The 14,470-nt window shown below is 62.3% G+C and overlaps 1 protein-coding gene across 1 annotated transcript in view; it reads right to left on the minus strand.

Annotated features, from left to right (window-relative positions):
- Nucleotides 1-12,290, minus strand: part of AGAP2 (ArfGAP with GTPase domain, ankyrin repeat and PH domain 2) — a 37,783-nt gene extending 25,493 nt beyond the window's left edge. Inside the window, exons 1-3 of the mRNA XM_054051682.1 lie at nt 12,079-12,290; nt 2,799-2,857; nt 902-989 (exon numbers count right to left, since the gene is read on the minus strand). Of these exons, the coding sequence (XP_053907657.1) occupies nt 902-989; nt 2,799-2,857; nt 12,079-12,238 (307 nt within the window). The 5' untranslated portion in view covers nt 12,239-12,290. The remainder of the gene's footprint in view (nt 1-901; nt 990-2,798; nt 2,858-12,078) is intronic.
- Nucleotides 12,291-14,470: the final 2,180 nt, after the last annotated feature.

Genomic DNA, 14,470 nt, shown 5'->3' on the forward strand with positions numbered 1-14,470 from the left:
AACTGATGGTGGAACCCAACCCATGGTGGAACCCAACCCATGGTGGAACCCAAGTGATGGTGGAACCCAACCCATGGTGGAACCCAACCGATGGTGGAACCCAACTGATGGTGGAACCCAAGTGATGGTGGAACCCAACCCATGGTGGAACCCAACTGATGGTGGAACCCAATTGATGGTGGAACCCAAGTGATGGTGGAACCCAACCCATGGTGGAACCCAACTGATGGTGGAACCCAATTGATGGTGGAACCCAAGTGATGGTGGAACCCAACCCATGGTGGAACCCAATTGATGGTGGAACCCAAGTGATGGTGGAACCCAACCCATGGTGGAACCCAACTGATGGTGGAACGCAACAGATGGTGGAACCCAACTGATGGTGGAACCCAATCGATGGTGGAAACCAACCGATGGTGGAACCCAACTGATGGTGGAACCCAACCCATGGTGGAACCCAACTGGTGGTGGAACCCAACCCATGGTGGAACCCAACTGATGGTGGAACCCAACCCATGGTGGAACCCAACTGATGGTGGAACCCAACCCATGGTGGAACCCAACCGATGGTGGAACCCAACCGATGGTGGAACCCAAGTGATGGTGGAACCCAACCCATGATGGAACCCAAGTGATGGTGGAACCCAACCCATGATGGAACCCAACCCATGGTGGAACCCAACCAATGGTGGAACCCAACCGATGGTGGAACCCAAGTGATGGTGGAACCCAACCCATGGTGGAACCCAACTGATGGTGGAACCCAACCGATGGTGGAACCCAAGTGATGGTGGAACTCAACCGATGGTGGAACCCAACTGATGGTGGAACCCAACCGATGGCCACGCCCACCCTATGGCCACGCCCACCCCCTAGGCCACGCCCCCGCTCGGTCACTCACTCTCGGTGGCCTCCAGTCCCACGTAGGAGCCGGTGAGGAAGCGTTGGACGAGCGCCGATTTTCCGCTCTTGGAGCTGCCGAGGACGCCCTGCGGAGACCGAGCGGCACCGTCAGTGCCGGGACCGGGGGGGGGGCACCGTGTGCCGGGATGGGGGGGGGGCACCGTGTGCCGGGAGGGGGGGGGGCACCGTCAGTGCCGGGATGGGGGGGGCACAGTGTGCCGGGATGGGGGGGGCACCGTGTGCCGGGGGGGGGGGGCACCGTGTGTCGGGATGGGGGGGGGGGCACCGTGTGCCGGGATGGGGGGGGGCACCGTGTGTCGGAATGGGGGGGGCACCGTGTGTCGGGATGGGGGGGGGCACCGTGTGTCGGGATGGGGGGGGGGGCACCGTGTGCCGGGAGGGGGGGGGGGGGGGGCACAGTGTGCCGGGATGGGGGGGGCACCGTGTGCCGGGGGGGGGGGGGGGGGCACCGTGTACCGGGATGGGGGGGGGCACCGTGTGCCGGGATGGGGGGGGGCACCGTGTGCCGGGATGGGGGGGGGGCACCGTGTGCCGGGATGGGGGGGGGGCACCGTGTGCCGGGATGGGGGGGGCACCGTGTGTCGGGATGGGGGGGGGCACCGTGTGCCGGGATGGGGGGGGGGCACCGTGTGCCGGGAGGGGGGAGGGGGGGGCACAGTGTGCCGGGATGGGGGGGGCACCGTGTGCCGGGGGGGGGGGGGGGGCACCGTGTACCGGGATGGGGGGGGGCACCGTGTGCCGGGATGGGGGGGGGCACCGTGTGCCGGGATGGGGGGGGGGCACCGTGTGCCGGGATGGGGGGGGGCACCGTGTGTCGGGATGGGGGGGGGGCACCGTGTGCCGGGATGGGGGGGGGGCACAGTGTGCCGGGCTGGGGGGGGGGGCACCGTGTGCCGGGATGGGGGGGGGGGCACCGTGTGTCGGGATGGGGGGGGGCACCGTGTGTCGGGATGGGGGGGGGGGCACCGTGTGCCGGGATGGGGGGGGGCACCGTGTGTCGGGATGGGGGGGGGCACCGTGTGTCGGGATGGGGGGGGGGGCACCGTGTGCCGGGATGGGGGGGGGGCCCCGTGTGTCGGGATGGGGGGGGGCACCGTGTGTCGGGATGGGGGGGGGGCACCGTGTACCGGGATGGGGGGGGGGGCACCGTGTGCCGGGATGGGGGGGGGCACCGTGTGCCGGGATGGGGGGGGGCACCGTGTGTCGGGATGGGGGGGGGGGCACCGTGTGTCGGGATGGGGGGGGGGGCACCGTGTGCCGGGAGGGGGGGGGGGGGGGGCACAGTGTGCCGGGATGGGGGGGGCACCGTGTGCCGGGGGGGGGGGGGGGGCACCGTGTGCCGGGATGGGGGGGGGCACCGTGTGCCGGGATGGGGGGGGGCACCGTGTGCCGGGATGGGGGGGGGGCACCGTGTGCCGGGATGGGGGGGGCCCCGTGTGTCGGGATGGGGGGGGGCACCGTGTGCCGGGAGGGGGGGGGGGCACCGTGTGCCGGGATGGGGGGGGGGGCACCGTGTGCCGGGATGGGGGGGGGGCACAGTGTGTCGGGATGGGGGGGGGCACCGTGTGTCGGGATGGGGGGGGGCACAGTGTGCCGGGATGGGGGGGGGGCACCGTGTGTCGGGATGGGGGGGGGCACCGTGTGTCGGGATGGGGGGGGGCACCGTGTGCCGGGATGGGGGGGGCACCGTGTGCCGGGATGGGGGGGGGGCACCGTGTGCCGGGATGGGGGGGGGGCACAGTGTGCCGGGATGGGGGGGGGCACCGTGTGCCGGGATGGGGGGGGCACCGTGTGCCGGGAGGGGGGGGGGGCACAGTGTGCCGGGATGGGGGGGGCACCGTGTGCCGGGATGGGGGGGGGGGCACCGTACCCACCAGGCGGATCTCGGGGACGGAGCGGCTGAGGGTCCACTCTTGGCTGTTGAGCAGAGCTTCTGCGGAGAGGAGAAGGGGAAGATGGGGCCTTCGGAGCAGGGGGGGAACCGTCGGGGGGGGGTGGGAATGGAGGGGGTGGGAATGGAGATGATGGGAATGGGGATGGTGGGCACCAGGACCCCTGCGCAGAGCCCCTCGAGGGCCGCAGGGGAAACTGAGGCACGACCGGCAAAGAGACTCAGCATCGATTCTACCCCCTCAGGGGAAACTGAGGCACAACCAGAGAAGAGATTCATCATCGATTCTACCCCCTCAGCTCCATCCGTGGCGCACGGAACCCCTCGAGGACCACGGGGGAAACTGAGGCACGACCGGCGAAGAGACTCCAGCATCGATTCTACCCCCTCAGCTCCATCCATGGCACACGATGGCCACAGGGGAAACTGAGGCACGACCGGCAAAGAGACTCAGCATCGATTCTAACCCCTCAGCTCCATATTTGGTGCAAGAAGCCATTCCAGAGCCACAGGGGAAACTGAGGCACGACCGGTGAAGAGACTCAGCATCGATTCTACCCCCTCAGCCCCATCTGTGGTGCACAGAACCCCTCGAGGACCACAGGGGAAACTGAGGCACGACCGGCTAAGAGACTCAGAATCGATTCTACCCCCTCAGCCCCATCCGTGGTGCACAGAACCCCTCGAGGACCACAGGGGAAACTGAGGCACAACCGGCAAAGAGAGTCCAGCACCGATTCTACCCCCTCAGCTCCATATTTGGTGCAAGAAGCCATTCCAGAGCCATAGGGGAAACTGAGGCACGACTGGCAAAGAGACTCAGCATCGATTCTACCCCCTCAGGGGAAACTGAGGCATGACTGGTGAATCGACTGATCATCGATTCTACCCCCTCAGCTCCATCTGTGGCACACGGAACCCCTCAAGGACTGCAGGGGAAACTGAGGCACGACCGGCAAAGAGACTCCGGCACCGATTCTACCCCCTCAGCCCCATCCGCGGTGCACAAAACCCATCAAGGCCCACAGGGGAAACTGAGGCACGACCGGCGAAGAGACTCAGCATCGATTCTAACCCCTCAGGGGAAACTGAGGCACAACTGATGAAGAGACTCAGCATCGATTCTACCCCCTCAGCTCCATCTGTGGCGCACAGAACCCCTCGAGGACCACAGGGGAAACTGAGGCACAACCGGCGAAGAGACTCAGCATTGATTCTACTCCCTCAGCCCCATCCGCGGCATACAGAACCCCTCGAGGGCCGCAGGGGAAACTGAGGCACAACCGGCGAAGAGACTCATCATCGGTTCTACCACCTCAGCTCCATCTGTGGTGCATGAAAACCCTCGAGGGCCACAGGGGAAACTGAGGCACGACCGGCAAAGAGATTCATCATTGATTCTACCCCCTCAGCCCCATCCACGGTGCACAAAACCCCTCAAGGACCACAGGGGAAACTGAGGCACGACCGGCAAAGAGATTCCAGCACCGATTCTACCCCCTCAGCTCCATCTGTGGCACATGAAACCCCTCGAGGACCGCAGGGGAAACTGAGGCACGACCGGCAAAGAGACCCAGCATCGATTCTACCCCCTCAGGGGAAACTGAGGCACGACTGGTGAAGCGACTCATCATTGATTCTACCCCCTCAGCTCCATCTGTGGCGCACGGAACCCCTCGAGGGCCACAGGGGAAACTGAGGCACGACCGGCAAAGAGACTCCAGCGCCGATTCTACCCCCTCAGCTCCATCTGTGGCGCACAAAACCCCTCGAGGGCCACAGGGGAAACTGAGGCACGACCGGCGAAGAGACTCAGCATTGATTCTACCCCCTCAGGGGAAACTGAGGCACAACCGGTGAAGAGACTCATCATCGATTCTACCCCCTCAGCTCCATCCGTGGCACTCAGAACCCCTCGAGGGCCACAGGGGAAACTGAGGCACGACCGGCAAAGAGACTCCAGCGCCGATTCTACCCCCTCAGCTCCATCCGCGGCACATGAAACCCCTCGAGGGCCACAGGGGAAACTGAGGCCCGTCCCCCACTCACTCTGGGGGGTCCCGCCGATGGCCCAGGGAGCCGCGGGGTGACCGGCGGTGGTCGTTGTGCTCTTTGCGAAGATCCCACTGATAAATTTGAGCATCTTTCGGTCGCGGGTGGACGCCCGTCCGCTTTCGCGCCCCCGTTTTAACCCCGTTTCGGGGGCGCTTTGAGCAGAAGGAGGAGGAGGAGGAGGAGGAGGCGGCGGCGGTGGAGGAAGAAAAGGGGGTTCGGGGGGGACTGCGATTAAAGCGCTCCCCCCGGGGTGTAAATCGCTGTTGTCTAAGGTTTTGCTTTTGCCCTTTCGGGGCGAGAGGCGCACGCGGGGTCGCGCGGAGGCTTCAACGCCGCCACCTTTGACCCCCGTTTTGGGGCGCCCTTTGGCTTCGCCTTCGGGCCAAGAGAGGCGACTGCCGGCGGGGTTGGGGGGGGTTGGTTGGGGTGGGGGGGGTTTTGGGGGGGCTCTCCCCCCAAATTTGGCCCCACTGGTGGTCACCGTCTTAAAGGCTTTGGTCCCCGCGAGGCGTAAGCGTCGAGCGCCGGCGCAGGGGTGGGGGGACGAAGCGCCCCCCGGGGGGGGTTTGAGCCCATCGGGGGGTTTTTGGGGGTCCCCCCATTTAGCCTGAGCCAGTGGGGGGGGGCGGGAGAAAAAAGGGGGGCGGCTTTGGGGGGGCTTTTGCTCGCCCATAGTTTCCAAGGTGCCCTTCGGGGAGGGTTTGGGGGGGATTGGGTCGGGTTTGGGGGGGACGGGGTCAGGTTTGGGGGGGACCGAGGGGGGTAAAGAGGAAGGAGTGGGTTTTGGGGGGACGTTTGGGGGGGGTAAAGAGGAAGGGTCGGGTTTGGGGGGGACGGTTGGGGGTTGGGGGGGGACGGAGGGCAGCGAAGCCGGATCGGGTTTTGGGGGGACGGTTGGGGGGGGGAAAGGGGAAGGGTCGGGTTTTGGGGGGACATTTGGGGGTAAAGGGGAAGGGTCGGGTTTTGGGGGGACATTTGGGGGTAAAGGGGAAGGGTCGGGTTTTGGGGGGACGGTTGGGGGGGGCAATGGGGAAAGGTTGGATTTGGGGGGGACAGAGGGGGATAAAGGGGAAGGGTCGGGTTTTGGGGGGACAGAGGGGGGTAAAGGGGAAGGGTCGGGTTTTGGGGGGACAGAGGGGGGCAAAGGGGAAGGGTCGGGTTTTGGGGGGACATTTGGGGGGGGCAAAGGGGAAGGGTCGGGTTTTGGGGGGACGTTTGGGGGGGGCAAAGCCGAAGGATGGGGTTTGGGGGGGACGAGGGGGGGAGCGGCGTTGTGGGCGAAGGCGAAAGCTTGGGGTTGGGGTTTGGGGGTTCCGGTTGGGAGGGGAGGGGGTTCCCCATCTTTTAACAAGGGGGGGTTCTCCTTTAAGGGGGGGTCGGGGGTCCCCGAAGCGTTTGTACTTATCCAGAGAGCGTCTTGACGGTGAAAAAGCCTTTCGGGCCTCTTGAGTTGAAACCCTTCCGATAAAACCGAAGGGTCAGAAGAGATTTGGGGGTCCCCCCCTTTCCGGGGGGGTCCATCGGGGCTTTGCCCCCCCCCTTCTGCCACCGATTCGAGCTTCACGAGGGTCAACGAGATGAAATAGGTGGTTCGGCGCTGCAAACCGGAGCTCCTGCTCATGGCCCCCCCCCCCTAAAACCCCCCCTTTTCTCCACTTTAGGGGTGAACCCCCCCCCCTTTTAATATAAAAGCCTATTGGGGTCCCCCCCCCCCCTTCTTTTCCTCCTCCTCCTCCTCCTCCCGAAGCGCTCCCGGCGCCGTCAGGAGGGTCCGTCCCCGCCCTTCGCCGCCCCCGGAGGGGTTGGGACCAATAGGGGCCCCCCCCAAAAAAAAAACACAACCCCCCAAGAAATGAAAAAACCCCCCCTGGAAAAAGAGAGAGAGAGAGAGACCCCCCCAGAAAAGGGGGAGGAAGGACCCCCAAAGAAAGAAACGCCCCCCCCGAAAGGGAGAAACGCCCACGGGAAAGGAGGACCCCCCCCAATCTAAAGGGAGAGTATTAGGGTAAAGGGGGGCACCCCAAAAATAAAGGGGACACCCCCCTGAAAGGGAGAGTATTAGGGTAAAGGGAGGGCACCCCAAAAAAAAAGGAGAGCACCCCTAAAAAAAAGGGGGAATCCCACTAAAGGGAGAGTATCAGGGTAAAGGGGGAGCACCCCAAAAAAAGAGAGAGAACCCCCACTAAAGGGAGAACTGCACCCCTAAAGGGAGACACCCCCCCCAAAAAGAAGGGAGTCCCCCCTAAAGGGAGAGCATCATCCTAAAGGGAGACCCCCCCAAAAAGAGAGACCCCCCAAAAAAAGAGAGACACCCCCCAATAAAGGGAGAACATCAGCCTAAAGGGAGAGCCCCCCAAAAAGAGAGAGACCCCCCAAAAAAAGAGACCCCCCCGAAAGGGAGAGCAGCACCCCTAAAGGGAGAGACCCCCCAAAAAGAAGGGAGACCCCCCAAAAGGGAGAGCATCAGCCTAAAGGGAGACCCCCCCAAAAAGAGAGAGAGGGACCCCCCCAAAAAAAAGAGAGACCCCCAAAAAGAGAGAGAGAGACCCCCCCAAAAAAAGAGAGACACCCCCCGAAAGGGAGAGCATCAGAGTAAAGGGAGACCCCCCAAAAAAAAGGGAGAACCCCCAAAAAAGGGAGAGCATCATCCTAAAGGGAGACCCCCCCCCAAAAAAGAAAGAGGCCCCCCCCAAAAAAGGGAGACTCCCCCCTAAAGGGAGAGCATCAGCCTAAAGGGAGACCCCCCCAAAATAAGAGAGAGAGAGACCCCCAAAAAGAGAGACCCCCCCCCGAAAGGGAGAGCAGCACCCCTAAAGGGAGAGACCCCCCAAAAAAAGGGAGACCCCCCAAAAAGGGAGAGCATCAGCCTAAAGGGAGAACATCACCCCCAAAGAGAGAACCCCCCAAAAGGGAGACCCCCCTCAAAAGAGTGAGAGCATCACCCCCAAAGAGCCCCCCCAAAAATAGAGAGCATCACCCCTAAAGAGAGACCCCCCTTGAAGAGAGACCCCCAAAGAGAGACCCCCAAAAGAGAGACCCCCCAAAAGAGAGAGATCCCCCAAAGGAGAGAGTGACACCCCTAAAGAGAGACCCCCCCAAAAGGGAGAGCATCACCCCCAAAGGGAGAACATCACCCCAAAAGAGAGACCCCCCCAGAGACCCCCAAAAGAGAGAGCATCACCCCTAAAGAGAGACCCCCCCAAAAGGGAGAGCATCACCCCCAAAGAGAGACCCCCAAAAGAGAGAACCCCCTAAAGAGAGAACCCCAAAATAGAGAGCATCACCCCCAAAAGGGAGAGCATCACCCCCAAAAGAGACCTCCCAAAAGAGACCCCCCCAAAGAGAGACCCCCCCGAAAAGAGAGACCCCCAAAATAAAGAGCATCACCCCTAAAAGAGAGACCCCCCCAAAACAGAGACCCCCAAAACAGAGACCCCCCCAAAAGAGAGAGCATCACCCCCAAACACCCCCTCAGCTCCCCCTTAGAGACAGTGCTGGAGGGGCACATGGGGGGTAATGGGGAGTGATGGGGGTTCGGGAGGGGGTTCGGAGGGGTTCTTTGGGGGGTCCGGGGGGGTTCCGGGTTTTGGGGGGACACAGCCCCCCCTCCCCCGCCCCCCCTCCCCCACCCGCTCCTGTTTTTGCCCATTTTCTCCGCAATTTTTAGCAGCGGGAACAGCCTCCGCATCCCGTTGCTATGGCAACGCGGGGATGGCGCGGGGGGGGCGCTCGGCGAGGGGCCCCCCACCTTTTTTATAGCTCGGGGGGGGGAGGGGGGGTGCTCAGAGGGTGCACCCCCCTTTTTTGTGGCTCTGGGGGGGCTCAGAGAGTGCCCCCCCCTCTTTTCTGTGGGTCTGGGGGGGGGCTCAGAGAGTGCCCCCCCCTTTTCTGTGGGTCTGGGGGGGCTCAGAGGGTGCCCCCCTCTTTTTTATAGCTCATGGGAGGCTCAGAGTGTGCCCCCCCCCTCTTTTTTGTGGCTCTGGGGGGGCTCAGAGAGTGTCCCCCCCTCTTTTCTGTGGGTCTAGGGGGGGCTCAGAGGGTAGCCCCCCTCTTTTTTGTGGGTCTGTGGGGGCTCACAGTGTGCCCCCCCTTTTCTGTGGGTCTGGGGGGGGCTTAGAGAGTGCCCCCCTCTTTTTTTGTAGGTCTGGGGGGGACTCAGAGTGCCCCCCCCTCTTTTTTGTGGCTCTGGGGGTGCGCTCAGAGGGTACCCCCCTCTTTTCTGTGGGTCTGGGGGGGGCTCACAGTGTGCACCCCCTCTTTTTTTGGGGTGATGGGGGGGGTCCTGTGCCCCCCCCCATATATTGGGGGGCCTCGGGGTGGGGGGAACGACATCCTGTGCCCCCCTCGATATTGGGGGTTTGGAGGGGGGGGGGGCATCCTGTGCCCCTCCATATTTGAGGGGGGGGAACATCCTGTGCCCCATATTGGGGGGTCGGGGGGGGGAGGATCCTATGCCCCTCTATATTGGGGGGGACACCCTGTGCCCCCCCATATTTTGGGGGACACACACACACATCCTGTGCCCCCCCCCCCCGTTGCCATCCGTGGGTACCACTTTGCCGTCGCTTAGCAACGAGGCATCTCCCCCCCCCCCCCTGCATCCCGTCGCCATGGCAACCGCGCCGGAGCGCGTGGGGGGGGCGCAGCCATGCGGGGGTTCAGCATCTCGAGCCTTTGAGCAAAGGGGGGGGGTGTGGGGGGAGGGAGGGACGAGAGCCCCCCCCCAAAATTAACCCCCCCCCCTCCTTATTCGTGGGGGGCCCCCCCCAACCCCCCAAAACACCGGAGATGAGGAAACGCCGCGTCAGCAACCGCAGCCGCTGCTGCTCCGGAAACCGCTCGAAGCAGCAGTAAAAGAAGGGGGGGGGCACCCCTAAACTGTGTCCCCCCCATCTCTAACCCCCCCACACACACACACATCCCTGAACCCCCAAAAAGTGGGGGGGGGACACGGTGTGGGGGGGGACACGGCGGGTCCTGGGGCAGGATCGGGCCCACGCTCCCCAGGGATTGGGGGGGGCAGAGTGGGATGGGCATTGGGGGGGGGACACGGCAGCTCCTGTCGGTCTGTCTGTCCATCCGTCTGTCCATCCACTTGTCCATCCTTCCATCCATCTGTTCATCCCTCCCTCCATCCCTCCATCCATCCCTCCATCCTCCTGTCCATCCATCCGTCCGTCCGTCCATCCCTCCATCCAGCTACTTGTCCCTCCGTCTGTCCATCCAACCACTCATTCATCCATCCATGCACCCTTCTTTCTCTCCATCCATCCGTCTGTCCATCCGTCCAACTCCCTGCGCGTCCATCCCTCTTCTTGTCCTTCATTCCTCTGCCTGTCCACCCACACCCCATCCTGCCCATCTAACTGTCCGTCTGTCCATCCATCCACCTGTCCATCCACTTGCCCATCCCTCCATCCATCCCTCCATCCATTCACCCTCCATCCATCTATCCCATGAGAAGAAGATGGGCACCACCAGTTCCTGAGCATCCATCCCTCCATCCTTCCATCTCTCCATCCATTCCTCCATCCATCCCTCCATTCATCCCTCCATTCATCCCTCCCTCCATCCTTCCCTCCATCCATCCCTCCATCAATTCCTCCATCAATTCCTCCATCCATCCATCCCTCCATCCATTCATCCCATGGGATGAATCACAGAATCACAGAATCACAGAATCACCAGGTTGGAAAGGACCCACTGGATCATCGAGTCCAACCATTCCTAACACTCCCTAAACCATGGCCCTCAGCACTTCATCCACCCGTTCCTTAAACACCTCCAGGGAAGGCGACTCAACCACCATCCCTCTCTCCATCCCTCCCTCCATCCTTCCATCTCTCCATCCTTTCCTCCACCCATTCCTCCATCCCTCCATCCATCCATCCCTCCATCCTTTCCTCCATCCCTCCATCCATCCATCCCTCCATCCTTTCCTCCATCCCTCCATCCATCCATCCCTCCATCCTTTCCTCCATCCCTCCATCCATCCATCCCTCCATCCTTTCCTCCATCCCTCCATCCATCCATCCCTCCATCCTTTCCTCCATCCCTCCATCCATCCATCCCTCCATCCTTTCCTCCATCCCTCCATCCATCCATCCCTCCATCCTTTCCTCCATCCCTCCATCCATCCATCCCTCCATCCTTTCCTCCATCCATCCCTGCATCCCCCCCTCCATCCCTCCATCCATTCCTCCATCCTTTCCTATATCCCTCCTTCCATCCATCCCATGGGATGAAGATCATTCCTGACCCATCAACCACCCAACCCATGGGATCAAGATGGGCACCACCACTTCCTGAGCCTCCATCCATTCCCCCATCCACCCCTCCACCCTTCCATCTCTCCATCCATCCATCCCTCCATCCTTTCTTCCATCCATCCCTCCCTCCATCCTTCCATCTCTCCATCCATCCTTCCATCCTTTCCTCCATCCCTCCCTCCCTCCCTCCATCCCTCCATCCATCCATTCCTCCATCTCTCCATCCTTCCCTCCATTCCTCCATCCATCCATCCCTCTCTCCATCCCTCTCTCCATTTATCCATCCATCCATCCATCCTTCCATCGGTCCCTCCATTCATCCCATGGGATGAAGATCATTCCTGACCCATCAACCATCCAACCCATGGGATCAAGATGGGTACCACCACTTCCTGAGCCTCCATCCATCCATTCCTCCATCCCTCCCTCCATCCATCCCTCCATCCTTTCCTCCATCCCTCCATCCATCCATTCCTCCATCCTTTCCTCCATCCATCCCTGCATTCCTCCCTCCATCCCTCCATCCATTCCTCCATCCTTTCCTCCATCCCTCCTTCCATTCATCCCATGGGATGAAGATTATTCCTGACCCATCAACCATCCAACCCATGGGATGAAGATGGGCACCACCACTTCCTGAGCCTCCATCCATCCATCCATCCATCCATCCATCCATCCATCCATCTCATGGGATGAAGATGGGCACCACCACTTCCTGAGCCTCCATCCATCCATCCATCCATCCATCCATCCATCCATCCATCCACCCATTTCTCCACCCATCCCTCCAACCCATGGGATGAAGATCATCACCACCAGTTCCTGAGCCTCCATCCATCCCTCCATTCCTCCATCCATCCCTCCAACCCATGGGATGAAGAGCATCACCACCAGTTCCTGAGCCTCCATCCCTCCGTCCGTCCGTCCTCCCGTCCGTACCTCGGAGCAGACGGAGGCCGTGGCTGAGGTCTCCCCTCAGCCTCCCTTCGGGCAGGGTCTCCACCATGCGGAGGAGGCTGTCGAGGTGCCTCTTGGTCCCCTCGTGCCGCCTCACCTCGGCGCGGATGGCGGCCACCACCTCCTGCCGGGGGGGCCCCATGGCGCCTCCTCGGCCCCCGGCGCGCTCTTCATCCGACGACGACACCGCGTTTCCTGCCCGGCGTCACCGCCGTGGGGCTGAGTCACCGCCGTGGGGCTGGGTCATGTCTATGGGGTTGGGTCACCGCCGTGGGGCTGGGTCACCGCCATGGGGTTGGGTCATGTCTATGGGGTTGGGTCACCACCGTGGGGCTGAGTCACCGCCGTGGGGTTGGGTCATGTCTATGGGGTTGGGTCACCGCCGTGGGGCTGGGTCACCGCCGTGGGGCTGGGTCACCGCCATGGCGTTGCGTCATGTCTATGGGGTTGGGTCACATCTATGGGGTGGGGTCACATCTATGGGGTTGGGTCACATCTATGGGGTGGGGTCATGTCTATAGGGGTCACATCTATAGGGTTGGGTCACATCTATGAGGGTCACGTCTATGGGGTGGGGTCACATCTATAGTGTTGGGTCACATCTATAGGGTTGGGTCACATCTATGGAGTTGGGTCACATCTATAGGGTTGGGTCACGTCTATGGGGTTGGGTCACATCTATAGGGTTGGGTCACGTCTATGGGGTTGGGTCATGTCTATGGGGTGGGGTCACATCTATGGGGTTGGGTCATGTCTATGGGGTGGGGTCACATCTATGGGGTTGGGTCATGTCTATGGGGTGGGGTCACATCTATGGGGTTGGGTCACATCTATAGGATGGGATCACATCTATAGGGTTGGGTCACATCTATGGGGTTGGGTCATGTCTATGGGGTGGGGTCACGTCTATGGGTGGGGTCACGTCTATAGGGGTCACATCTATAGGGTTGGGTCACATCTATGGGGTTGGGTCATGTCTATGGGGTGGGGTCACGTCTATGGGGTGGGGTCACGTCTATAGGGGTCACATCTATAGGGTTGGGTCACATCTATGGGGGTCACGTCTATAGGGTGGGGTCACATCTATGGGGTTGGGTCATGTCTATGGGGTGGGGTCACATCTATAGGGTCGGGTCATGTCTATGGGGGTCACATCTATGGGGTTGGGTCATGTCTATGGGGTGGGGTCACATCTATGGGGTTGGATCACATCTATAGGATGGGATCACATCTATAGGGTTGGGTCACATCTATGGGGTTGGGTCACGTCTATAGGGTTGGGTCATGTCTATGGGGTGGGGTCTCATCTATGGGGTTGGATGACATCTATAGGGTGGGGTCACATCTATGGGGTTGGGGGTCGCTTCTATGGGGCCCATATCCCTCTATGGTGCCCATATCCCCCTATAGGGCCCATATCCCTCTATGGTGCCCATATCCCTCTATAGGGCCCATATCCCCTCTATAGGGCCCATATCCCTCTATGGAGCCCATATCCCCTCTATGGGGCCCATATCCCTCTATGGGGCCCATATCCCCTCTATGGGGCCCATATCCCTCTATAGGGCCCATATCCCCTCTATGGGGCCCATATCCGCTCTATGGGGTCAATGTCCCTCTATGGGGCCTGTGAGCAGCAAAGGGGGGCGTGGCTTGAGAACAAGGGGTGTGGCCTCAGTCACGGATAGTCACGAGGGGGCGTGGCCTACGAGGAAGGGGCAGGGAGGGGCGTGGCCTCAGCAGCGGGTGGAGCAGCGCGAGGCGCAGCCAAAGAACGGAGGGGGCGTGGCCTGAGCACATAGGGCTTCGCGGGGGGCGTGCACCGCCAAGGGGGCGTGGCTTAGAGGACGCCTGAGTGCCTAGGGCTTTCGCGAGGGGGCGTGACTTAGGGGATGTCTGAGCGCATAGGGCTTCGCGAGGGGGCGTGGTCCAATAAGGGGGCGTGGCTTAGAGGCAGCGGCTGCGCGCGTTCCGCGCGTGCGCAATAGGCTTTAAAGGGCCCCGAGCGGCCCCCCCCGGGCCCCCCAAATCCCCCTCAGGACCCCCCAAATCCCCCCCCCGGGACACCCAAACCCCTTCCGAACCCCTCAAATCCCCCCCATGGGACCCCAAAATCCCCCCGGGGGGGGGGGGCACAGGGACATGGGGGGGTCCGGGGTGACCCCGATTTATTGATAAGGGGGGGCACAAACAAGCCCCGCACCCCCCGCACCCCAAAACACAAGACACCCCCTTTCCCCACGGCATGAAGGCGCTCGGGGTCAGCGCTGCCCCCCCCCCAAAAAAAAAAACGGGGGACCCCCCCAAAACAGTCCGGGGGGGGTCCCCCAAATTGGGGTTCCAGGGGGTGGGGGGCAGAAGTTGGGGTGTCAGG

This window comes from Cuculus canorus, chromosome 29 (assembly GCF_017976375.1).
Source record: "Cuculus canorus isolate bCucCan1 chromosome 29, bCucCan1.pri, whole genome shotgun sequence".
Classification (NCBI taxonomy): Eukaryota; Metazoa; Chordata; class Aves; order Cuculiformes; family Cuculidae; genus Cuculus; species Cuculus canorus.